Source organism: Lissotriton helveticus, chromosome 12, assembly GCF_964261635.1.
Source record: "Lissotriton helveticus chromosome 12, aLisHel1.1, whole genome shotgun sequence".
Taxonomy (NCBI): Eukaryota; Metazoa; Chordata; class Amphibia; order Caudata; family Salamandridae; genus Lissotriton; species Lissotriton helveticus.
In genome coordinates this window covers 144821713-144848692 of record NC_136073.1, presented here as the reverse complement: position 1 = coordinate 144848692, position 26980 = coordinate 144821713, and the positions used below count along the sequence as shown (strand labels likewise).

Here is a 26980-nt window from a genome sequence, read left to right as displayed (position 1 = left end):
TGCGTGAGCGATTTGGCTGTGGTCCTGTTGGCAGTTCGTCAGCGACGCCTTCGTGTAGTCCACGAGAGGCCTGCACAGTCCATACAGTCCAATGGCAGCCCAGCAGGAAGGCCTTCCAGGAGACTCCTGTGGGAGGGGGCTTTCAGGCAGAAGTGGCAAGTCTGAAGCTGCTCACGTATCGGGAACTGGAAAGCATCATCATCTCCAAGGAAAGCCCTCATCCACTAAGGTCATCCTCCATATTTGCTGGTTTGCCACCCTCTAGGTGCCTGAGCGCCTGCAAGAAGATCTCCAAAGCGGACTCCACCACCGCTCCAAATGCACGACTATTTGAACTGTGTAAATAGACTCCAACACCGCGAGACACAGGCCGGTCTGAACTACATCACCGAGGTGGGCTAAAGCATCCTGATCGTGTGGTCCAGAGCTCCAGCACTTCCCGGCAGATGACTTGAATAGACTCATTGGACTTTTGTTTGTTTCTTTTCCATTAAAGTTTGGGAAGGATGTAGGGTCCTGCTGGACACATTTGAGTGTTCAGCTTCCTGTTGTACCCACTCTGAACACCCACCCATCACAGACAACACCAGTCAGGTGACTCTGCAAATAAAAGGGCCCTGAGCCAGTTACTGTAGCCTACTACTGCGTGTATGTGTCCATCACTGGTAGTAAGTGGGCCCCAGGGCCCATAACACTACAGCGCTGACACTTGGAGACTGGGGGAGAGATCTCTGGATATGGACCCACGCTGAGATCCACGTGATGTCTGGTCCTCGTGTTAAGGGGGACAGAGCCGTGGGCTGCGGTGAGTGGGGCACCTACCAGGAAAAACTGAAACTAGATCAGACACACACCCTCCCTGATCAGTATCAACATGTTAGTGGTACATCAGACATGGAAATGCGCAGAACAGGATGGGGGGTCCCCAGATGGGGTCCTTAGCACGAGGGAGAATGGCGCTATGCAGTAGCCTTTGACACAGTGTTTGGCTCCATGCTTAAGTGTCTCTGGTCTTCTCACACACTCAATCCCTCCCACACCGCAGTGCACTCGAAGTGTTCTGGTTGGTGTTACAGCTGGGCACTCCCGGGGTTAATATGCAGACATACATAATGCAAGCTCTACTATTGTTATTTAAATATTTACGCTGTACACTTTAAATAAAACCAGAACGCCCCGGATTCGCATGCACTTGTCGCCGAGTGATCTTACCGCTTTGTTTGTTAATGTTATACAAAATTCAAAAAGGACATATGCAAAAGACAGTCCATGTTAAAAAACCAAAAAACATTGGTTTTAATACATATCTTTCAATGCAGTGATATAATTGAATGTACTAAGGGTAAACACTTTCATGTGTTTATAAAAAAAACATTTTTTGAACGACGCAAAGACTGTGATATTGTTGCACCATTTACAAACAATGCTTAAGGCTCAGCCCCTGCGTCGGGCTCTTAAAGCAATGCCGACCTTTGGCTCGGCTCTGCTTGTTAATTTATTGCCGCGCCCACATCTACCTGAGAGGTCTTTATTCTGCCTCCTTGGGAGGGTAGGGGCCGGGTGTTTAAAAAGAAGCCCGCGCAGCTGCTTTCTTTACAAAGGCAAGGAATTCAGCCCGAGTGACCATAGAGCTGATCTCGAGGACATGGCTGCCTACAAAATACAAGTGATGACTGGCACGGCCCTCCATGCCAATACCTTGGACTCCATCTCCATCACCCTGGTGGGGTCCCTGGCCGAGGGTGAAAAGCGCCTTCTCGATCACTTTGGCGCTGATTTACTGGCAGGGGCTGTAAGTAGAGGCACAGACGGACAGTTGTGGGCGTGTGTGCAGGAGAGGATGGAGACAGTAAGGTGTGCGATTTATACACTGACGTTTATTGTTGTAATCCTCATTAATTAGGGGGAGTAATGTTCTGCTTCGAAGCGCTAGGAACTGAAGCTAAAATGGGTGCTATCACAGCGGACCCCCTGCAGTTTTTCATACATGTGAGGGTCTTTGTCATAGTGCACCGCGCCAGTCACACGGAGTGCATGCAGTTAGATGCTGTCCCCAGTGTCATCCTACGGGTACGTAGGACCCCCCTGAGCAAGAGAACGTTTGGTGCACCTTGTTCAGAAAGCTTTTAACCTTGACACTCCACTTAAGCTCATTCAAGCCTAGGAAACATTGATTACAATGCACGCGTTGACACGTGTCATTACAACACATTTTTTACAACGCAAAATCCATTAAAACACTTGTAATTACAATATATAATCCATTACAACGCATTACCCAAAGTAACGCCCCCGCGGAGTTAGAATAGTAATTGCGTTGGAGTATGCGTTGTAATGAAGTGCGTTGTAACGACATATGTTGTAATGCATCTCACGTTGTAAACAATTAGTTGTAATGACCCGAGTTGTAACGTGTGCGTTGTAAGGTGTCCTATTTCTATTGTGGGGTGAATTGGAGAGTTGAGGAAGACCGAGCAGGACAGAGGACGAAGTGTAAAGGGAGGCACATGTTAGTGATATGTGTTGTGAGAACGGTAGGAAAGAGATGCATTAAGACAGGTGAGTGTAAAGATAAGTAGATGGGGGTAGGAACATGGAGATGTAGAGAGAGTCAAAGGATGCTGGGGTGAACTATGTTGAGAGACCTGACACAGATATCTGAGGTACAGCAAGTGGGGTTGAAGTGAGAGGTGCAGACTGTGGGGGGGCGGGGTAGCTAGAGAGGTGAGAAAAGTGTGGAGTTAGTGATTGGTAAAGAAGAGACCGATCAGATACAACATAGAACTGGGGGTGGGAGGGCGCAAACAGGTCAACCAATGGAGGTCGGCTAATAGTCCAATCAATGGAGCTTTTGCATCAGCCGCCTGTGACACCCATTATCAGACTTAGGGCTTGATTTCGATCTTGGCGAACAGCGCTACTCCGTCACAAATGTAACGGATACCGTCCGCCGTATTACAATATCATTATATCGTATGGACCTTGTGATACGGCGGTCGGGATATTCGTCAAGATTATGATAGAGTATCCCCTCTGCCAAGATTGTCATCAGGTCCTTATTTATGTCAAACTAAGCCTGGATCTGTCAAAACAGCATAAGGTTTCACAAGCATTTTGCTGCCAAACTATAACGAGGCACGACACAGCCATGCCTGAGCAAGGGGAGTGCTGGTGCCCAGTCTCGATATAGATACCATCCAGGAAAAAAATGCACAAGGAAGAGCCACATTTTTTTTACATCGTTCTTACAGTGCACCCTAAGAAACTGACCATAGAGGTGTTTGCTTTAGGCACTAGAAGCATGTCTTGCACCAGAAGCATGTCTCAAGTAAGACATACATTCTATGTTCAGACTTCATATACCTGAGATATACCTCAGTGTGCCTATAGGTTATGCGCCACACAGGCTTTTTCTGGTGAAATCTGTCAGAAGAAAAATAAAGTGTAGTACAACAGGAAGTACAGCCCCCACATTACTCTGTATTCAACTATTACGTGGGATCAGGAAAGTGTACAGGCTTTGGAGGACGAAGGAATTGGTCCTTGATCAAACATGCTGATAGAGCATATCATCATTATGTTTAGTTTCTGTTTAAATTGTGCCTGATGTGAATGGGTTCAAAACACTTAGCAAAAACAAAAGAAGATTTTTGTGGTTATGCTTCTCGAGGGTTAAGAAAGTGCTTTGCAGATGATAATGCAATACAATATCACCGCCTCTTTATAACATTCTCATGCAATCTGCCATTCTTTCCCCCAGATTCATGAGAGTCATGTTTTGCGAGTCCTTAACAGCAAATTTTAGGAATTCGCTATTAAAGACTCGCAAAATGGGATGCATGTAGAAATCGCAATATTTTTTGCGATTTCTACTGCTTCCTTATTTGCGATTCGCTAATTGCTAATCGCAAATAAGGAATGGCTTTCCCATTCATTCCTATGGGCCTAAAGGACCATAGGAATGAATGGGGAGTCATTCCTTATTTGCGATTCGCAATTAGCGAATCGCAAATAAGGAAGCAATTTCAAGGGTGCCAGGGTGTCCAAAGGACACCCTGTTGCACCCCTGAAATGGTAATGTCCACTGGTGTTGCACACACTCATGTCCCAAGGACATGTGTGTGTGTGTGTGTGTGCAACATACAACTTAGAAAAATGCACTAAAGTGCATTTTTCTAAGTTTTTGCTATTTACCACATAGTTAGACTTCGCACTAAATAGCGGCCCCAGATGGCGAATTCGCAATTCTGAAATGGTTCATGCATTGCATTTAAGGAATCTCAAATTGAGATTCCTTAAATGCAAATAATCGCAATTTAGCAATTTCTAGGATTGCGATTTTTGCATTTGGGATGATGCATCCCAAATGTAAAAATAGCGCTCGCAAAGGGCCAGATTCTCAGAATCTGGCCTTTTGCAAGCGGATTTTGGTTTGATGAATCTGGCTGTTTATCTTTTGAAGTTAATGTGGTGAAGCAGCCTTGCTGTGTATTAGTAAAAGTGGTTCTCTGATAACAGAGCCTTTCGTCCGTCTAAATCAGCAACTTTAAGTAGCCAACCCTGGCTAGAAGGTACTAGTGGGGTGAAAACTCTGCGCCCGTAGTTGCCAGTACCATGCAGTAATAGCTGACCAGTACTGTGCAATTATTAATTAATCCCCACTGAATGGGACCCAGACGTACGAGGTGCTATTCTGCATGTTATTCCATTTTCCGTGGGGTTTAGCATTAGAATTTACCACCTTCTTTGAGCAGTTGGTAAAAGTGTACAAGTTACACTCGTAAAAGTTGGCTGTTTTAAGGCAGGGGTGAAGGGAGGGGCTGCGGAGGGTGAAGGTATGAGGGGCAGCTGATGTTCAGACAGGGGTTATGGAAGGGGTTCAAGCTAAAATACAGCCTTTCCCACATTTATTTTACCTGCTGGATTTTCCAGCTAGTAAAACTGAATTTGTTATTGTCAACACCCGGTAAATTTGCATGTAGGCACACCGGAGTTTCTATTATTCAGAACTGAATTCCATTCTGCACATTTCGGAATTGGGGTCCATGTCTTTTATGTGCACCTTACAAGTGGGATGGAAAGGCAAGGAGATCACGACGCCATAAGGTACTAGAAGCAATGAAAAGAAAAAAAAAACTAAGTGCCTCCTTCCGCTAAATGCCTTTTTCGGTGACCACAGTGAGCAGGTTCTATTGAGATCCATGTTCCCAATCTTTTGCAGTTCCCATACATTTTGTTAAAAAAATATATATATTCCTAAATGGATAATGCTGGTCTTCACCTGCCTCTGTCTGAAATGCCAAGGGAGGCAGAGACAGCAAAATAATAAATATGCTTTCTTGCCAGGGTGCCTGCTACTTGAGAGAACTGTAAATCTGCGCACCTGATTAATCAGGAAAAGCTGTTTCAGAAACAGTATATGACTGTAATGGATGGTTTTGGCCGACAGAACCTGGTTTGTTAGTACCTTAACGCTGAACATTGTACAAATATGTAACGATATCTGGTGTACATTGCAAAATATTGAGTGTAGCAACATACTGAAAAAAGAAAATGTATGAGCTTTGAATTTCACCTCGAGGACTTAAGCCCTGATGAAGCTTGGGATTTAAGGGTGAAACATGTTGGTTGCTTTGCTGTGTTTTATGGCATTCATTAGAAGAACAATAAAGAATAATTCTAAAGGTTTCAGGATTTCCTGTGTTTTTGGACTCAAGAGACTTTCATTCTTTGTTGCCTCTCCATATTGTAATCCTTTAGAAGTGTGGGGTTGGGACAGTGAATCCAGGGAGATGGGCAACATAGCAATGCGACATTAGGGGAACTAATTGGTAGCTGCAGTGGAACACCTTAGGCTGTCCATAGTAGTAAGAATAATCAATGGAGTAATTTGGGGTTTCCTAGTGCCAAAGATTGATTCTATTTCAGAGGTAATGTAACTGTGTTATCGGCTGGATATTCTAGAGTGCATTCTTCCAATGAAAATAAAAAGATAACGGTCTACATTAGGTACAGTGTGATTGCATATTACAAAAAAAGCATATTTTTCAAATGCTTGCTTTATTTTAAACACTGAGGGCCTCACTTTTTAGGCTGTAGGGAAATGGACCACCTTAGTAACTTGGGATTTTCGCCTCTCATCTGCATGAGCCAGCGAAGGGGTCGGTGGTCGGTTTGAATCAGGAAGTGAGAGCCAAAAAGGTATGGCCTCAACTTCTTCAAGGCCCAGACCACAGCGAAGGCTTCTCGCTCGATGGTACTCCATCGCCGTTCCAGAGGGAGGAGTCTTCGGGAGATAAAGGCCACAGGTTGGTCTTGGCCGTCGTTGTTGAGTTGCGATAGCACGGCGCCTACGCCATGCTCTGAGGCATCCGTCTGCACGATGAATTCTTTCCGGAAGTCAGGAGTGGCCAGCACCGGAGCGGTGCACATCGCGCGCTTCACCGTTTCAAATGCCTCTTGGCAGGCAGCCGTCCAGATCACATTGCGTGGCTGCTTTTTGGACATCAACTCGGTCAAGGGGGACACGATGGTGCCATATCCCTTGACGAACCTGCGGTAGTATCCAGTGAGGCCGAGGAAGGCTCGGACCTCAGTTTGGGTCTTGGGGGGCTCCCAGGCCATGATGGTCTCAATTTTGGCCTAGAGGGGTTGCACCTTACCCCCGCCCACCAGGTGTCCCAGGTAGACGACAGATCCCTGTCCAATCTGGCACTTGCTAGCCTTGATGGTCAGGCCAGCACATTGCAAAGCCTGCAGCATCTCCTGGAGATGCTGCAGATGGTCCTCCCAGGTGCTACTGAAGACAGCTATGTCATCCAGGTACGCCGCTGAGAAGGACTCCAGGCCAGACAGCACCTGGTTCACCAACCGCTGGAAAGTGGCCGGAGCATTCTTGAGCCCGAAGGGCATCACTCTGAATTGGAAGTGGCCATTGGGGGTGGAGAACGCTGTCTTCTCCTTTGCTCCATCGGCCATGGCAATCTGCCAGTGCCCTGATGTTAGGTCGATGGTGCTGAGGTACTTGGCTGCTCCCAGCCGGTCAATCAGCTCATCTGCCCGTGGGATCGGGTGAGCGTTCGTCTTGGTGACAGAGCTCAATCCCCGATAGTCCACACAGAACCGAAGTTCTGGTGCGGTGCCCGGTGGGGTCGCTTTCGGCACCAACACGACCCGACTAGCCCACGAGTTGCTGGAAGGTTCAATCACCCCCAGCTCCAGCATTTTGGACACCTCACCCTGGATGCTGTTCTTCACCTTCTCGGACAGCCGGAAAGACTTAGTTTTTACTGGCGGACTGTCCCCTGTGTCCACATCATGGGTACACAGATGCATAATTCCAGGCATGAGGGAGAACAACGAGGCGTGCTGCGCCAATACCTTGCGGCAGTCCCTCTGTTGCTCTGGGGTCAAGGATAGGGAGAGGACAACTCCCTCCACTGAACCATCCTTCTCCTGGGCCGCTAGAATGTCAGGAAGAGGCTCAATCTCCTCCTCCTCGCTCCCATCCATCACCATGAGGAGAGCAAGCTCCGATCGCTCATGGTGAGGCTTCAGGCGGTGGACGTGGAGCACCCGATGGGGCTGACGGGGGGTCTTCAAGTCCACGACGTAGGTGGTCTGGCCTCGACGCTCCACAATCTCATACGGACCAGTCCACTGGTCCTGGAGGCACTAAGCTCCCCAGGCTCCAAGACCCACATCTTCTGTCCAGGGTCCAATTCCACCGTTCATGACGGCCTGGCTAGTCTCCAAGTTGTCTGAGGCTTCCTTCCACAGCTTGGCCATCTGGCTGTGGAATGCCAGCATGTAGCTAACGACATCACGGGGAAGCTTCTTCGAAGTCTTCTCCCACCCCTCCTTGACAAGGCTGAGGGGCCCCCGAACGGGATGGCAATAGAGCAGTTCGAAGGGGCTGAACCCGACTCCCTTCTGTGGTACCGCGCGGTATGAAAACAGCAGGCAAGGGAGGAGGATGTCCCATTTCCGCCTCAAGTCCTCTGACAGGCTCCGGATCATCCCCTTCAAGATCTTGTTGAAGCGCTCTACGAGCCCGTTAGTCTGGGGGTGGTAAGGAGTGGAGAACCGATAGGTCACTCCGCACTCCTTCCACATGGCCTGCATGTAGGCCGACATGAAGTTTGTGCCCCTGTCCGACACCACGACCTTGGGGAATCCCACTCGGGTAAATATCCCCATCAGTGCCCGCGCCACCACAGGTGCAGTGACGATCCTCAGAGGAATAGCCTCTGGATACCGAGTGGCGTGGTCCACTAACACCAAGATGAACCGGTGTCCTGCAGAGGTCGGAGGGTCCAACGGCCCAACGATGTCGATTCCGACCGGCTCAAAAGGGGTCCCGACCACCAGGAGCAGTTCCAATGGGGCCTTCACTTTGGTCCCCATCTTGCCACTTGCCTGGCAAGTCTTGCAGGTCTTGCAATGAGGTGTCAGAGGCAACTCTCATCCTGGGCCAATAAAAATGGGGGACTAGCCTCGCAAAGGTCTTGTCCTGGTACAGGTGTCCAGCCAAAGGTATTTCATGTGCCAATTCCAACAAAAAGGCCCGGTAGCATTGAGGGACCATTAAGGCCCTCGAGGATCCATGCACCGGAACCTTAGGCTCACTGTAAAGGAGGCCATCCTCCCAGTACACGTGAAAACTGCCTGTCTCCTGATCAGTCGCTTGGGCTTTGGCCTGTCGCCGCATGCCTTCAAGCCTGGGGCACTCCTTTTGCGCCCAACAGAATTCCTCCCGGGTAGGCCCTCCTTCCACATGCCAATCGGCAAGGGTCGGCAAGTCCCCAACGGGAACAACATCCACCTCCACGGACCATCCCACATACCAACAAGACCAGAACGGGAGGAAAGTCCTTCTCCTACCTTGCAGCCTAAGCCAGGAACACCCTCTTCCTCCACCTCTGGCAATCGCCCACTTTGCCCCAGTTCATGAAGGACCTCAAAACCTGGCTCTTTGGATTACCCCAGCACTCAAAGAAGCCCACCACCGTGCCCCCTCTAGAGCCTTGAGACCTTCATGGGGGAGTAGTTGCGGTAATTAATTAATTAAACTAAAGTGTAGTTATTTTGGGGATGCTGCAGCACATTCTCCCTTCACCCACACACTTTGGTGCCACATAAAGGGTTAAAATGTGCTACACAAATGCAACCCATCAAACAGTAATAGAAAAAAGCTCTACAATGGTAAGTTTCCTTCACAAAACTCAAAAATACTTTACAGCGTGTTTGATTTCAGTTAAAGGGAATTTAATCTTGCAAGGCACAGATATACTTTGCAACATCAAAGGTAAATTATGTAAATTGTGAAGATTGGCTGACTTTCAAAGAGGCAAAAATCAGGAACTTAGCAAAACTGTGGAGGTGCCAAAATAGGCAAACTGCATACTTCCTTGGCAACCGAAAGTGGCAAATCACCAAACACAGTTAAGCATATTTAAATATGCATTTAAACGTGCACATGGAAATACTGATTTTAAATTATGATTATTGCTAACGTGCGAACATGAATTTCTGTGTGTGACTGAATAGCCCAGAAGTGTGTCTGAGGCTCAAACCACAGTCACTACAGAAAGTATATAAAATTAGCAAACGGATCCAGGAAGCAATAGAAAATGTACTTTCGCCAAGGGTTACCACAGATTGGTTTACTGCAGAAACTGATCTTTAAGAGATCTGTCATTTGAATGACGACCCTGTAAGCAAAGAGCTTTAGGCAAGAAGATAATTGAAGAACAAAGACCACTTACCAGCAATATCCGCTGTTGGTGAAAGAATTTTTGATTACACAAGATGTTCTTATCCACCGTCCCAACCTACACCCCAAATGTTGATCACACCGGAAGCTGAAGGCAGGGGTTATGCACTCATAGATGCCTTATATTTAATTACAGATATATTGGTGATAAAATGCAATGTGTGCAATTTTTCTCCACCCAATCAGTCTGGATGTCACTTCTACAAAATATGGAAATCTTTATTTGAGCAAAATATTATGAGTCTTGATGGGCACTCTTTCCCACAAGAGAAATGGAGTAAAACCTAAATGGTGAACAAAGTAGAAGTGAAGTGCTTTAGTTTTGTCATTACACTCACCCCCAAGAAGAGGGAAAAGCCACAAGACTCTGTCTTCCTGATGAATAGTACTGGGCATGAAGAGCCAGACAGTACCTGCTTCTGTGTAAGTGGTGTGCACTTAGACAAGTGGGTAGACATGTTGTGCTGATTATACCTCTTGTTGGGACACTAGACCATAAAATTGACCTTTGGTAGACATGTGGAGTTGGCTTTACCTCTTATTTGCCCATGGGAGTTAACTAGACCAATTGCTAGGCATGAGTAAATTTTTTATGTGCTGCTGAGCATGTGTAAGGAGATCATACATCCGTCTTCCCGTCCCATTCCTTACACATGAGCAGTTCCCCTGCTCCACAGAACCTATCACCTAGCTGAGGTCAAAACACTTCCCCCAATATGGCGAAGCCTACCCAGCATGCATAAAGGGGAAACATATCACCAAGACAGCCTGTTCTTTATATTCTGCACTGCAGAACGATGCCTAGCGTGGTCAGGGTCGGTCTTGAGCCTGCTTTCTTCTTTATATGTACTTCATTTTTTCTTACTGGACTTGCTTGAACAGTCTCGTCATGTAGGGGACCACACTACTCTGAGCAGCAAGCATTGCTCCTGGTTTTTGGCTGTGACGCTAAGCGTCCTTTCGCCCTTTGTTTCCCCGCAGGCGCCTTCACTTTGAAGGGACACTGCTTCCTGTGGATTCAAAAAGGTTGTGGTGATGGACAGAGTATCTGAGTTAATCAGAACACTCCTACCCAGTCAACAGATCAGGGCTTGATCCATCACCGTTTTTTAGCTCACTGCACCATCCCAGTTCAGAACCTGGCTATATGCAAATTAGTCTGTCCCTGGCCCAGTGCATCATGGGAACAGGGCAGACCAAACTACCAAACCAATTCTTCACTGGAAAGGAAACAAGCTTCCGGGGACCGGTTTCTGGCATTACAGCCGTCTTCAGCCCGGCTTGCTTGAATCCTGATGGTGCAATGAGCAAGGGACTCATGTCTGAGCATACCCTTCCACACTCATGGTGGCCAAAATAATTACAAAAAGGTTGTGGTGATGGACAGAGTATCTGAGTTAATCAGAACACTCCTACCCAGTCAACAGATCAGGGCTTGATCCATCACCGTTTTTTAGCTCACTGCACCATCCCAGTTCAGAACCTGGCTATATGCAAATTAGTCTGTCCCTGGCCCAGTGCATCATGGGAACAGGGCAGACCAAACTACCAAACCAAATCTTCACTGGAAAGGAAACAAGCTTCCGGGGACCGGTTTCTGGCATTACAGCCGTCTTCGGCCCGGCTTGCTTGAATCCTGATGGTGCAATGAGCAAGGGACTCATGTCTGAGCATACCCTTCCACACTCATGGTGGCCAAAATAATTACAAAAAGGTTGTGGTGATGGACAGAGTATCTGAGTTAATCGGAACACTCCTACCCAGTCAACAGATCAGGGCTTGATCCATCACCGTTTTTTAGCTCACTGCACCATCCCAGTTCAGAACCTGGCTATATGCAAATTAGTCTGTCCCTGGCCCAGTGCATCATGGGAACAGGGCAGACCAAACTACCAAACCAATTCTTCACTGGAAAGGAAACAAGCTTCCGGGGACCGGTTTCTGGCATAACAGCCGTCTTCTTCCCTTTTTGAAATTATTTCCTGTGGATTCAGCCAGCTCCTTTGATGGTTGTAAGGTGATTTGCGTTAGGAGCTCTGCTGCAAATTTGGGGCAGGTTTTGTTCTTCACAGGTGCTTTCTGCTTTTTGATGGCTCATGCATGATGTTGGGAGTTGAGGGAGTTGGTTCTCGTTGATACAGTTACAATGCAGGAGGGATCCATGTTGGATTTTGCGCAATGGGGTCTGCCTCAGGTAGCGCTGCGGGGGTGCCTGCTCTTAATGCAATTCATATTTTTTTTATTAACTTGTTTTTGCTTTTTTGTAAACGTATCTAGGACCCTATTTAAATATCCCCGATTTATGCCCTCATGTGGTTATAACAAATCATATCCTTATAAAGTCATAAGAATCATATCCATATTTAGTCATAGCCAATGCAGTCCAAATATGGCAAGGCTACTCCCATAGACTCCTAGAAAGTACAACGCATTCTTTAAACAAACCAAGCCTCCACATGTACAGTCTTGTATAAATATGTGATGAAATGGTCTCGACCTTCTCTTCTGTATTAAGAGCATTTCATAAATGTAATTTTCGCAAATTCATTCAGCCAACGTACCATATATGCATATCTGAATGATACCTCTGCTTGAAAAACGTACCGTATAATTCTCATTTTTCGTGTATATACCATTTCAAATGCATTTTTTGTATTTTGGGGTGGGTTGGAAAACACATGCATCGTTATATGTTTAGTATTGCTTAGTATTTAGTAATGATGGACATTATACGTGGAGTGGGTGTTGTAAACGTATCTAGGACCATATTTAAACATCCCCGATTTATGCCCTTATGTGATTATAACAAATCATATCCTTATAAAGGCATAAGAATCATATCCATATTTAGTCATAGCCAATGCAGTCCAAATACGGCAAGGCTACTCCCATAGACTCCTAGAAAGTACAACGCGTTCTTTAAACAAACCAAGCCTCCAGCAGCCCGGGAATTCCCCCTGCTTCTGTTTTGATTTGTCCAAGAACTCCTGGAGTCCTGAAAGAACTGCAAGTTCTTAGTGACGTCTTATGTCCAACCTTACGTCAAACTCGGCACCTTGCAGATATAAATATACCGACATCTGCCTTAGCAAACACACAGTGGTTTGGAGCAGATCGGCTATCTACTTACCCAAAGCCCAGCTGTAACGAGAGCCGAAGGAAGCCGACCCTCCCATTGACGCACTGAGAGATACGCTGCCTTTTCTCCTGCCGAGAAATCCAGCTCCAGTGTTTCCAGTCACCCTTGCAGGTTGCTGGGAGATCAAGTCCTGAGAACGAGATACAAGTCCTCCTCCATTCTATAACCAAGGTACGGAGCAGATTAGATCCTTAGAGAATTCTTGATTCAGATTCTTGGCAAAAACTATCTTAACTTAAACTGCAGCTCAATTACTCCTTCCCATGTACTAGGCTTAGGTTAGGTACACCGGGGTAGGCTTGTTTTAGTAACACCAGTTGAGTACGTTTAGTCAACTTTTATCATTGTATGTATTTTATCCGTTTTAAAGTATCTTATGGCTCAGAAACCATATAAATGCTTTTACAGTATTATTTCATAATACTACTTTTACTGTATGCACTTTACTTCATGACAAGTATTGCAATTGTGGCAATTCACTTCTCTTGCATGAGAAAGAAGACTGCTCAATAAATAACCACTTTTATTGAAAACGCCTGTCTCTCTATTTCTCTGCACTCCTGGTGAAACTAAGCATGCACGATTGACTGAGTGAAATAACTGTCTATTGTTTCCGCGACTATGGAGATATACTCCTTATTCTGGAAGGAGCAAAGTTGTCATGTTTATGCGGTTGTCAGAAACTAATCCCTTCTTGTCTATTCAGGAAAGTTAACTCCTTCCTGTTCACGCGAGAAAGTTTCTAGTGACCTCTGAGCTAGCTGACATTCATAATTAAGTCTAACATATTCAATAGAGACCTAGTCGACCTCAGTCCAACGTCTAAACTATCGTTTATGTTATTCCAATGCGTAGAGCCTATTGTGAATATAGGAACTACACTACAGCTTACTGCTGTAGGAATTTCTATGGTTGTATCCCTCCCATAGCTCCTAGACTGGGCAATTCGGAGTGGTGGTTATTGTTTTTGTGCATATTCTCCAGCCAGCTCCAGTGGCTGGGGGTTGTGCTTCCCTCTCTGCCGATCCTTCGCTGAGCTATTACAAGTGATGGGTGCTGATTGCTTGGTTTATTCTATCGGCCTATCACAAAGCATGGCATGTGTGGGGCCCACGTTCACCTGTGGGTGTCTTGACGCAGTGTGATAGATGTTTACGGTCGCCCAACTTCTCGCCCTATGGCAGATGTGGGGGTTCAAGTACAGGCCTCTGCGGTAGATGCATGGGTCCACTGAGCCACCAGACATGGCATTTCCTGTGCTGGGGTAGCAGTGGATGCTTTTTGTTTCTCTTTGTGCACTGCTGCTCCTGTGCTGGAAGTTCGCGTGTCGGGTGCTTTTGACAGCATTCATAAAGGCCTGCTCTAGGGGCAACTTTTGAAGCACACTGCGGCTCCTATGCTGACCACCGGGGTGTAGTGACAGGGGTTGGTTGACTAAATGATCGGGCCACTGTGGCAGGTGGGATTCCCTTTGATCTGCGAACGCGGCCTGGTGGTTTGGTTGTGAGGCGCTGATGGGAGTTTTTTCAGTGCTTCAGGTAATTTGTGTCTGTTGCTTGGCAACAGTGAATGTGGCAAGTAGACAATCTTTAGAAGAGTAAAGACACAGTGGGTTGGTATTCTCACTACCAAAGACATTCTTCTGAGTCTGACTCAGTAGTGGTTTATTGTGATAGTCGTTGTCTCACCTGACTGACTGTTCGGTCCTCAACTGTTAGAGTTGTTGAAAAATCTGTGGAGGACCATCTGCTCCTGACGCTACTGCAACCTGTGGCAAGGGGTCATGCTCCCAGGCAGGCATTTAGAATTCGTCGATGGCTGGTTGGGACAAGCTCTGCCACTTTCGTGAGAGGAGAAGTGGCCGTACTCCCGCCCCTGATTAGTCCCAGCAACGGCCATTAAGTGCCTCCCTTGCCAGTTCTACTCTGGAAGCATGACTGTCAATGTGTGGAAGACCACAGCAGTGAATACTCTTCCTTTTGGTTGGGAGGTGTCCCTGATGTTTACGTTTTTTTTTCTGTGGTGAAGGAGGACTGTTTTTTGGACTCTGAGAAAGGCAGCGGGAGTCTGTCTCTTTGACTCTGCGCTCCATTGCCTACCCCTCCAGCCTCTAGGAGGCTGTCATTATTTTTCCCCACCCACCATCCCCTGAAGCAGATGATTGGTATTGTGTTTTATGAAGGTTTCACAGGTTTGTTCCAAATGCATTTAGATGACAGGTGTGTCATACTAATATATTTTGCTCCTTAGAACTTTGTCCCTTTTACAGGCCATCAATCATCGTATTTATTGCTATTGCTTGGTCAGGCGGTAAGGTCATGATTGGTGAGCAGTAAATTTAAGGTCCTTAAAGGGCGGTGCAATACTTGAATGGGGTTGCCAAGGGGAGGGACAAGTGGTCTCTTCTACAACTCCAGGGGCAGGTAAAGCCTGTTGGCTCCCTGAGTGCGGGGGAGAGGGGAGTAACGCTTTCTCTAGGCTGGTTGGCCACCCCGCACTAGCACAATGACGCCAGTAAACGGCACAGAGATGCAAGGGCCCCCTTTAATGGAGCGTAGGGGATAACCAGGGGGGGGAAGTACCCTCATGGGAAACGATCCCTCTGCGCATGCGCACTTCAACGGAAGGGCGTGGTTAATAGGGTGTATGGGGTAACCGAGGGGGGAAGTACCCTCTCTGAAAACGGGCCCTCTACACATGCGCACTCCGACAGAAGGGCGTGATTTAAGTGATAAGGATCTGACACCAGTTAGTGACCTTGCCGTAGGCCCAAATAGGATACACAGAAAATTAAGTATTGTAAGATTCATACGTTAGATTTGGCTAGGAAATACCTTGTACTAGAATTATGTTAAGGTTAGCCATTTGATATCTGTATATATCAATTGTAATCGAATGTCATGGAACGTTTTCTGTGTAATTGTGTAAATATTGTTTATTTCAATTTTTGATTTATTTGTATCTTTTAATAAATAAGGCCGGGGGTTGTACGACCCCCACCTCCAAAGAAATCCCCCTCATGTCCTTGTTAATAATGTTGGTTATAAGTTGGTTAACGGAAGGGGGGATGTCCTCCAGCAGTCCCTGGCCATACTTCCCAGTCTCCAGATTTGTTTTGTGTTGCCTGACTCCTTGAACTGCTCTGAAGTTTCTGGGGCAAAAGAGGGGATTTTTGAAATTCTCCAGGACGATGCCATCATTCCAGCCCCTGATTTGGAGATTGGCCAGGGATGTTGTTCTCTGATGTTCCAGGTGTAGGCAACTTCTGTGGGTTTTCTGCCAGTTTTGATTCACAAATCAGTGCCTTCCTATGTACCCTGATGAATATTCCAGATGGTGGGTATGCTTGTTAATTTTGAGACATTTCTGGCTCCCTTGGTGCTTTTGAATGCCTACTTCAGTATCCCAATTCCTCCTCTTTCACAAAGATTTTTTGGGTTTTTTGCCTTGTGGCAGGATTTTCATATCTGTGTGCTTCCCTTTGGCCTTTGTAATAGATTGATTGAAGAAAACTCCAGAGACTTTGTGTCTTGATTTAAGTAGGTTTATTGTAAAGTACTTCACCCACAAAAGGAGCGCCTCTTCAGCCGGGAGCCCGATGAGCAACTGAAGCAACTCACCGAACTTCAAGCCCAAGAAGACTCCGGATCTACATTCAAAGCATTGCATTCTTTATTACCTAATAAAAATTCCACATTGCATATAAACATTCTCAATTCAATTACATCACCCCTACATCACCTTCCCCTTTATCATAAAACAAACAAATTACATTTAATCAATATGTGATAAATTCATTGTACCTAGCAGGAGCTCTCCTAAACCTACTGTGTGTCCATCCACAATTTTCTGAGCTTATGTTGTTTTTCACTGTACTAACTAACATGGCCTGATCTTCAGACATTTTCACCAATTGTCTTAAGTTCCACCAACCTTTCTCTCCCGAAAAAGCAGCTCATTTGCTAATTTCAATAACTTGTACTGGATTTGAGAAAAATGAATTGCCTTTTGAAACCCTGAAAGGTTTTTTAATCATCACCCAGTCACCAATTGAAATTTCCACATTCCTCAAAGGATTTCTGTTATCATTTTTTTTTCATCTGTTCTTGTTTCTCTTTAACCGTGTTTGATAACTTTTCTTTCTCATACCCCTCTTTTATGACATTTGAATTTGTCTTGTCTAACCAAGAGGGAAATAAAGTAGAATAAACCTTTCTACCTCTCAATAATTCAAAAGGTGTGACCTCAGTTGTACAATGTGGGGAAGTTTTATGGTTCCAAACTTTTTCTTCCAGAAACTTTCCCACGTCAAGACCAGAAGCAATAGCCGTTTGAATTCCTTCCTTCATAATTTTGTTACCGCGTTCCACTAACCCATTCGAATAAGGAGAGTGAAGTGCTACCTTGAGTTGCTTAATGTCTTGTAACTCTAAAAACAACGCATTTTCTCTGATACAAAATGCGTACCATTACCTGTTACTAGAACATGAGGAGCACCTTCTAATAAAAATACTCTTTTTAAGAATGAAATGGTATTATCTGAATCCGGAGAATCTACAAATTTATAGTACATCAATTTAGAGTAGTAGTCCATTGCCAAAATAAGGTATCCCATACCCTCAGGCAAAACATTATAGGGGCCAGAGAAATCCAATCCCACTTTTTCCCATGCATAACTAGGCAACTGAATGGGATGCAAAGGAGAAACTGAAGTTTTCCAATGTTTGTCTGATACTAAATACTCCTCACAGTTATTCACAACTGATCTAACCTGAGCGTCTAAACCTGGCCACCAATAATGTAACTTAATTCTCATACAAGTTTTTGTAACACCTAAATGAACTTTATGAGCCATTTTTACAATGATGTTCCTTAGATCACTTGGAGGAACACATTTATCACCCCTTAATAAGATGTGATCCTTTACTGAGAGTTCATCAGCCACTTGTGCAAAGTTTCTTAATTCACCTGTTTAATTTCTCACATCAGGCCAAATTTTAGTTGAAAACTCCATTGCTTTAGATAAGATATGATCTTTCAAACTAGCTTCTTTCCATTAATTTTCTGAAATTATCAGATTCCATTCATCAATAGCATCAACCACCGTCACACATTCAACGTCCGCCTCTATCAAATCATCTTCATCATCCTTTTCCATTAACATCCTAGACAGGCAATCCGCTCTGTTCCCACCAGAAATGTGTTTCAACTCAAAATTATACTCATGAAGTGTAGACACAAGTCTGGTTAGTCTCGGCGACAGATTGTTATTCCCTGCCACTTTGCTGAAAATAAAATAAAGAGGTTTATGGTCTGATAAAATTACAAATTTACTTCCCCAAATATACATTTATAATTTTTTGAGCTGGCCAAACGCAGGCTAACGCCTCTAGTTCGATAGTACTATAGTGGCGCTCAAATTGTTTAAGTGATCGCGGGGCAAAAGCTACTGTTTGTTATTTGCCATCAATTTCTTGACTTAAAACTGCCCCTAAACCATTCATGCTTGCATCCACTGAAATGACTGAGGTACAGTCATCCCTAAAAGCGTGAAGTGCCTGAGCTGAAATAATTATTTCTTTCACTCTGCAAAACGTTTCATCAAGCTCTCTGGATCATACAAATTTCTGTCCCTTTTTTAGTAAAGCACAAAGTGGTTATACCACTTGAGCATAATTGACCACAAATCTAGCATAATAATCAGCGAGTCCCAAAAATGAGCGCAGGAAGTCCTTATCGCAGGGTGCTTTTGCGTCTTTCACGACCCTGACCACTGAAAATTTTGGTTCAATGCCTGATTCAGTTAGTGTATGCCCTAAATACTCCTACTCAGTCACACCAAATGTACATTTGTCTTCTCTTACTGTCATGCCACGTTCCCCTAATAAAGACAGAACCTTTCTCAATAAAATATTACGTTCATCTAGGCTTTTGGCAAAAATTTAAATATTGTCTAAATGTGCCTGTACTCCATTTAGTTCTTTAAATAAGGTATCCATAAGTCTTTGAAAGATGCTGGCTGCCAATGTCAACCCAAAAGGAAGCCTTACGAATTTAAATGCTCCAAACGGAGTAACAGATTGTCAGCTTTTGAGATCATGTGGACAAAGGAATTTGATGGTAGGCAGACTTATCGATTAAAGAAAAACAATTTGCCCCTCCTAAATTTGCTAACAATTCATGGATCCCGGAAAGGGGATGACAGTCCACTTTAATGTTTTTATTTAGACCCCTGAGATCTGCACACAACCTAATCTCGCCTTTCTTTTTTCGAGCAACGACAATGGGGGCGACCCATTGAGAAGACACAGTGGGTTGAATAATCCCATGAGAACACAAATTATCAAGCATTTTTTTAAATTCTCCTCTCACACTTAAAGGCACAGGACAAACTTTATCTGACACAGGAGATGCACCAGGTAATAATGTAATACTGTATTCAACGCCTTTCACCAAACCTATTTTGTCAATAAAAACATTTTTGAACTTATTTTCCAGATCCATGCGATCAATTTTTGACTTAGCAAATAGGCAAATCTCTTACTTTTATGGGATTATCATCACCAAGTACCAAATACAGAGCCATTTTGCTAGATCTTTCCAACCTACGATGTTTTTCCCCTTAATTGCTACATACATTTTTGTACAAATTGTTATTTTTAACACTTGAAATTTCCCATGAAAAACCCCAACATATCACTATCCTTTTCACCAAATGCTTTAGGGTTTACATCTGTTTCTAATAATTAATGTATTTACCCCAAAAGGATTTTATTTTATAAATTAGCTCAAACCAGATCATAAGTTCGAAGGCATCTGGGCCTATTCAAATAGAATTTTTATACCCCCTTAGCTTCGTCTGGTCTCTTGCCAGCTATTTTTTGTGATTTAACGACTTATAGGTGGGAGCAGAAAGGACTACGATATTTGGGTGACTTATTTTTTAACGGCCAAATTGCCTCATTCCAAGAACTAGAGAATAACTTCTCTTTGGGAAGAAAGGATTTTTTTAAATTTCTTCAACTTAGAAGTTATTTACAGAGTTATTCATCCACTACCTCAGCTAGAATGATAAAAATTCCATTATTAGAACTTTTGCAGAAAAAAGCCCGCATAGGTTCTCTTTATTTAAGTTTGATTCAAGAATATGGGGACGATATTGAACAATGCCAAATGAAATGGGCTAATAAATTAGGTATCCCTGATATTGATGTTTTGTTTTCTATTAAGTGTGCTTCAGACTGTCTGATTACAGGGATGATGAAATCTCAGCATTTTATGTGTATACACAACCTTTACTATACTCCAAGTAAGGTTGCTAAGTGGAGTACGACTACTGGAATGAACTGTAATTGCGATGGGTTATATGCTCCTGATGATTTGCATATGTTTTTTTCTTGCCCCAAACTTAGGTTGTTTTTTCAACAAATTAAAAGCTTTCTTTCTGTTGTTCTTAAATGCGATATTATGGTAACCATGGAGATGATGTTACTAGGTATTGAGCATACTTCCTCTAGATCAAAGCCAGTATCTTATTTCCTATTCATATGTATGGCGGTGGCCAGAGCCTGTATTACTAGGGAGTGGATTAATCCAGATCCTCCTTTATTCTTTACTTGGCGTGAAAAATTATTGTTTATGTATAATATGGAGTCCACTATTTATAAATTAAAAGGGATTAAAAGAAGAGCTTTGGGGGAGAAGATTTGGGCACCTATTGCTGACTGGATTTAACCATATTGCTTGAATTTTTCAGTTTTGTATGTCATATGTTTTAAGTTGGATTTTTTTTTTCTTTCTCTTCTTGTACCGCTGTATTTCCTTGCAAGAAAACAATAAAATAAAAAAATAAAAAATAAATAAAACCAGATCATTACTTTATCAAGTACTAGCTTACCCGTTGCGTGCTGCTGCGATCTCCCAAGAAAGGAAACTCAAGAAACTCGATATGATAACATTCAATTTACATTGTGTCATTTTTATTGAAACTTATTCATTTTAATATGGAAAACATTTCAAAGTGTCGTTTTAATTCTATTTATTTATTCGAGTGCTTGTGGATACATGATTTTTAGTTTTTACGTCTGGTGCGTACAACAGTATTCGAAAGATTATGAGGGCCCTGGGGGGCCGATATTTTAAAATAAATTATGCCAGAAACCTTTGCGGGAGTGTACTCAACAACTTCCCAAAGTTTCCTTGCGATCCGATGAATGCTGTATTAATTCTATTTATTTATTCGAGTGCTGTGGATACACAATTTATTGTTTTTTCGTCTGGTGCGTACATCAGTATTCAAAAGATTATGAGAACCCTGGGAGGCCGATATTTAAAAAAATTTTATGCCAGAAACCTTCGCGGAGTGTAGTCAACAACTTCCCAAAGTTTCATGGCGATCGGATTAATGGTGTAGTAATGCATAAAGGACAAACAGACAGACAGACATACATACATTCGTTTTTATATATATAGACTAGCTTACACGTTGCGCGTTGCTGCGATCTCCGAAGAAAGGAAATTCAAGGAAACCCGTTATGATGACATTCAATTTACATTGGGTCATTTTTATTGAAAAACATTTCAAAGTGTTGTTTTAATTCTATTTATTTATTCGAGTGCTTGTGGATGTACGATTTTTTGTTTTTCCGTCTTGTGTGTACATCAGTATTCGAAACATTATGAGGGCCCTGGGTGGCCAATATTTAAAAAAAATGTTATTGCAGAAACCTTTGCGGGAGTGTACTCAACAACTTCCCAAAGCTTCATGGCGATCGGATGAATGTTGTTTTATTTCTATTTATTTATTCGAGTGCTTGTGGATACAAGATTTGTTGTTTTTCCGTCTTGTGCATACATCAGTATTCGAAAGATTATGAGGTCACTGGGGGGGGCGATATTTAAAAATAAATTATGCCAGAAACCTTCACGGGAGTGTACTCAACAACTTCCCAAAGTTTCATGGTGATCGGATGAATGGTGTAGTAATGCATATGCCAGAAACCTTCATGGGAGTGTACCCAACAACTTTCCAAAGTTTCATGGCGATCGGATGAATGGTGTAGTAATGCATATGCCAGAAACCTTCGCGGGAGTGTACTCAACAACTTCCCAAAGTTTCATGGCGATCGGATGAATGGTGTAGTAATGCATAAAAGACAAACAGACAGACATATATTTGTTTATATAAGTATATAGATTGATTCAAATTTAGTTATCAGTATTACAAATAGTCTAAGTTAATATTTCAGGATAAGATAAAATGGCCCATTTGTAAGAATTTAAATCAAGCAAGGTAGGTCATTTGGCTGCTTCAGAAAGCAGAATGAAGATTTCTGCTGAGAGAATAGGAATGCATAGGCATGAAGGCTTACCACTCAGGCAGTGGAGATTAGCAGAGGCTAATAGAGGGTCCTCTCAGCTTAAAGTCAGGAAGCATTTCTCAGGTTTGCCCTACCATACTCTAACAATAATTTGACAAACTAGTTGCAACATTTTGTTACAAATTTACAAACGTCTTATGTATAGTCTAAGCCGTTTATGGAAATACTTGGAAGGCACCAGCTCAGTAACATCTGAAAATGCCAGATAGGTCAGTTTGAGGACACACTAAGCCACTGAGCTTTCTACAGCCTTCTGTTACTGCCACCTCCATGGGGTCCCTCAGACACTGGAGGCTGCACAGTGTGCCAAGCATTAGGTTATGAACAACAAGAATATTGAAAATGCTAATTGCATCAAAGAATGTTGCACAAAGCCAGCCTGTATGCTGTTTGTCACTAGTCAGGACAGGTAAGTGACTTGAGATAAAAGTAGGATCTGAAATGCTGGCCTTTAAAGGATTACCTTCAGAGGGTGGATGTCTGAGGTTAGTGCTTATAACCCACCTGTAAAGTGCTGATTAAATTAGAGAAATTTAGTAATCTTTAAAAGTCCTTCGAGTAGTGAACCAGACTGTTAAGCTATTCAGGTTGAGTCAGCTGGTTTCTTTCATTCTTTCATGAATCCCTGGTTTACCTTTGGCAGCTTAGATTATATGCGTCAAAGATTCATAAGAGAAATGCATATCATGCATATACAACAATGTCAAAATAACATCACAGTTGATAAATAGCAAAACATCCAAACCAATTTATTTTAAAAGAATATAACTGAATTAATAAAAAGGTCAACAAAATAAAGAAACAATAATGTTGGAAGGTAGGTTATTAGTAAGTGGGGGTATGCATCTTCAGCCAGTAATAATATCACAATCACTAATAAGGTCGAGTCAAGCCTCAATAAATTATTCCTTGCTGAACCCTTGGTAGCTTGGCAATGAGCAGTTAGGCTTAACTTAGGAGACTGGTAAGAGTAAAGCAATTAATATAACCTAAACAGTGAATAAGTAAAAGACACAACACAATAAAAATCCCACAACGATTTATAAGGTTAGAAAATATTTTGATCTTTAAAATGACACCCACATGCCAATACCAGGGTGGGGAACCAGAGATATGAATTTTTCAAGAATAAACCGTAGTATAGCACTCAAACACATAAGGAGCCAACTACGACTATCTGATCGCGCTGGACCAGATCAAATTTAAATGTTGGAGCGGACCACAATGGAGCGTGGGACAGATACAGTCCCAGGTTAGTCCCACTTAAGTTTTATGTTTTCAAGTTCTTGTGCCAAGAGTCTCATTTACTAGGAAAAGGTTCTTGGAGGCAAGGCGAGTGCCGCTTGTGATGGTCACCTGGGCGTGAAGATCCAGTCAGGCATCGAAGAAGGGCAGTCTGGAGCCTTGCTGTGCTGATCCATGACGACGGACAACACTTGCTGAGCGAAGAGATGAACTTTTGGAGGCTTGTGCTGATTCTCTGTGCAAGCGGTGTGGTTCGGGAAAGTACTTCAAGGGCAGAGGACCTCAAGGCGCTTTTGGGGGGGCAGGGTCAGGAACTTATTGCAGACAGGTCAATGAGCAGTAGTCTAGTTGGTTCTTGGTTTGTTTGGAGAAATCACTATCCTCTAGCTCTAGCCAAGGACTCAGAAGTTCTGAATTGAACTAGGACTCATCTCCCATAATCCACCTGTGCAGTCTAGGAGAATCCAGTTGTAGCTGTACAGCCGGAGTAGTCATCTCTTTGGCTGTTGCAGGTGTCTTTTTTCAGTACTTCTACCTTTTCCTGCTCAGGGAGTCTACTCCTTTTCCTTCGGTTAGGCACAGTATTCTTGTGGAGCCTTGAGAGTGCATCAGGTGCAGTCTTTCTGAGTGCAAACGTTCTGTTTTGCTGTTCAAGGGTCCAACAGAGCAGCCCTTCTTCTCTTGTTGTTCCAGGCATTGTTCTGAGGAGTTCCTCATGCTCTACCATATGTATCCTTCATTCTGGGATGAGAACGAGGGAGGGGCACCCCAACCAATAGTTGTGGCATATTTGTAATCCAGAATGCACCGTCCTTCAAATATAAAAATGGAGAAATTCTCTCCTTGAGGAATGTGTCTAGCTAGTCCAACCTACAGGATTGGCTAACAATTCACTACACACCCCATCCAGCCCCTTTCCTAATATAATTAGGGGGATTCCCATATGGCTGGGGATCAAGGAAGTGGGGCTGGCCTGGGTCTTGTGACATCTGTTTTCCTGCCTTTGAAGTCCAGTTTATCTTCCTGGCCCCCTTCCTGTCCCTGGTTCTCCAGGAAGCAAATCTCCTCCCACCAAATGTCTGTATTGTTTTAGGATTAGACCTTTCACAATTACTCAGGGAGCAGCTTGGCTCCGCCTGCCAAGGGCTGGCTAACAAGAAAAGGCTGCTACAGGGCTTTATTAGGTAACTTCCGGATGGCAAATTCGAAAACTACTTTACTGTAATAGTTATATTAAATCCAAACTTGGCAATTTTATGTATCCATTGTCACCATAATTTTGATACTTTGAGTCTTGTTGCTAGCTAACGCCACTGAAAAGTTAGACTTTATTAAAGTATAATACAGGCTTCCTATGTGCCTAAGGGGCCGCACTACAATAGGGGAAATTATTGTGCAGTATTTTCCTACCAGGGCATATAAAACATCTTTGACATTGTCCCTGATTTTTAGAACAATGCACACTACCCTTGGTGCATCTAGAGCAGACCTTAGGGCGAGATCTATTTGTAACAGAAAGGTAGTTTTGGACTTTTGAAGTACTTCTCATTCCAAAGATGAATGTGGACATAGTTTTCTTTTAGAACCAGCCTCCAAGGCAGGTCTGGCTTTAAAATGACACCAGACAACACAGCAGTGCAAAGTTAAGTGCATTAAATCCATGTGGCTCTTCAAACTTACTTGCCCTATCATATACTAGGGACTTACATGTAGGTTGTCTTGGAAGTATGCCAACTACGATATCCCTTTTAAGTACAAAACAGAGGCCCTGGGCCTGGTTAGGATATCCCAGGGCACTTTCAGAGTCAGTACCCACCAGTATCAGCCAAAATATAGGGGTGATCAGGGCAAAAAGGACGACTTTCCTACAAATATGTTGTCCAATCTGTATAAACTAGCTTGTAGGCACCCTGAGGCTATTAGGTGATCAAATGTAGTTGGGTACAAGATGTTGGTTCATCCTTTTCAAAAGGTGAAGAGCATCCAGTCAGTGGATGATGGAGCAAGGTGTGGGAATGGCCCTTGGTGGTTGCCAGTAAAGAGATTCACCTTTTCATTTAAAAGGCTTTCTAGACATTGAAAATCTTTAGTGGGGCAAGACTTGTAGCAGACCATTATCATGGCACCACAAATCCCGGTAACTCATTTTCACAGACCTACAGTAGCTTCAAACATTTAATCAATAGCTCATAGAAATACAAAATTAGAAATTATAGACTCTGAAGTCATATCTTTTTGGAGGGGGAGAATGAGTAGTTTATCCCCATTTGATAAAAAAGGTAAGAAAAGTTGTTACTGCTTTGTATGTATATATGTATTTTATTTATACAGTGCAAACCTTCCTGTCTAAGAGGAGTGCTGTACATTACATAAATGTAAGATATTGGGGTATTAGTTGTAGGGTAGAGTATACCCACCTCAAGTATTAACCACAATCCGTAAAGTTATTACGTTATCCAAAGCTCAATCCACTGGTAGTTATATAACAGAGCAGGCAGGCTTAATTTAGAGGGAATGTGTAAAGTATTTACACAGTACTCAAACAGAAATAAGTCAAAACACAAGAATCAAAAAACAATTTAGAAACAAATGACAAACATTGGGTACATTTTAATAAATAAAGTGACATAAAAATGCTAAAAATCCAATAGAGGTTAAGGTTCAAAATGGCATTAAAAACCATTAAGAGGCAACCTCTGTCATCTGTTTGCTCTTTGCTGGAACTTAAGCTCAAGTTAAGGGGGACTGTGATGGAGTGCAGGTCAAATACACAAGGCAAGTTCAACCCATTCATAAGTTTCACTTTTGGGTTTAGTCTCTAAAATGGAAGTCAAAATCCTCTGCGGCACAAGGCATCAGGCAGTGAATGAATGAATGATTCTTTGTTTGTGTGGTTAATAAAAACCAATACAAAAGGATGATCAATGTAAAAAGAAATAATTAAAATAGAATAATATATATACACATCTTATTCCTAAAACCTCCTTTGGTGTTTTTGTTTTACACTATGGAATTATTAGTGGTCCTTTAGATACACCAAATCAAACTGTAAATTAGGGCCAGACTGGATAGGCCCGAATTCCAGATAATTCCGGTGCGCTGCCAAAGTTGACCTGTCCATAAGAGCTGTGCGGGCGTGATAGATGAACTTGGCAGAGTTGGCCATGTGCTTCACTGTGTCCAGCAAGTATAACTGTTGAACAGCCTCATTTGCCGTTTGTGTGCCCTGTTGAAGAAGAATGGGCCTTAGATGGATTCGGCGGGCTGGCAGCAAGGCAGGACAGCATAGCAAGATGTGAGTCAGCGATTTGCGCTTTTTTTAATACAGAGGCGGCACTCCGTAACCGCCGGGCTTACTTTTACTGAAGGGTACAGACATTTTAGAGGAAGCAGATGTAGTCTGGCTGCAAGAATCCTACGAAGGGCTTGCCTCCCTACCGG

The 26980-nt window shown here is 43.5% G+C and overlaps 1 protein-coding gene across 1 annotated transcript in view; it reads left to right on the top strand.

The window, feature by feature from the left end:
* Nucleotides 1-1645: 1645 nt before the first annotated feature.
* LOC144798477 (hydroperoxide isomerase ALOXE3-like) overlaps nucleotides 1646-26980 on the top strand; it is a 632103-nt gene continuing 606768 nt past the window's right edge. The window contains exon 1 of the mRNA XM_078669375.1: nucleotides 1646-1792. Coding sequence (XP_078525501.1) covers nucleotides 1646-1792 — 147 coding nt within the window. The remainder of the gene's footprint in view (nucleotides 1793-26980) is intronic.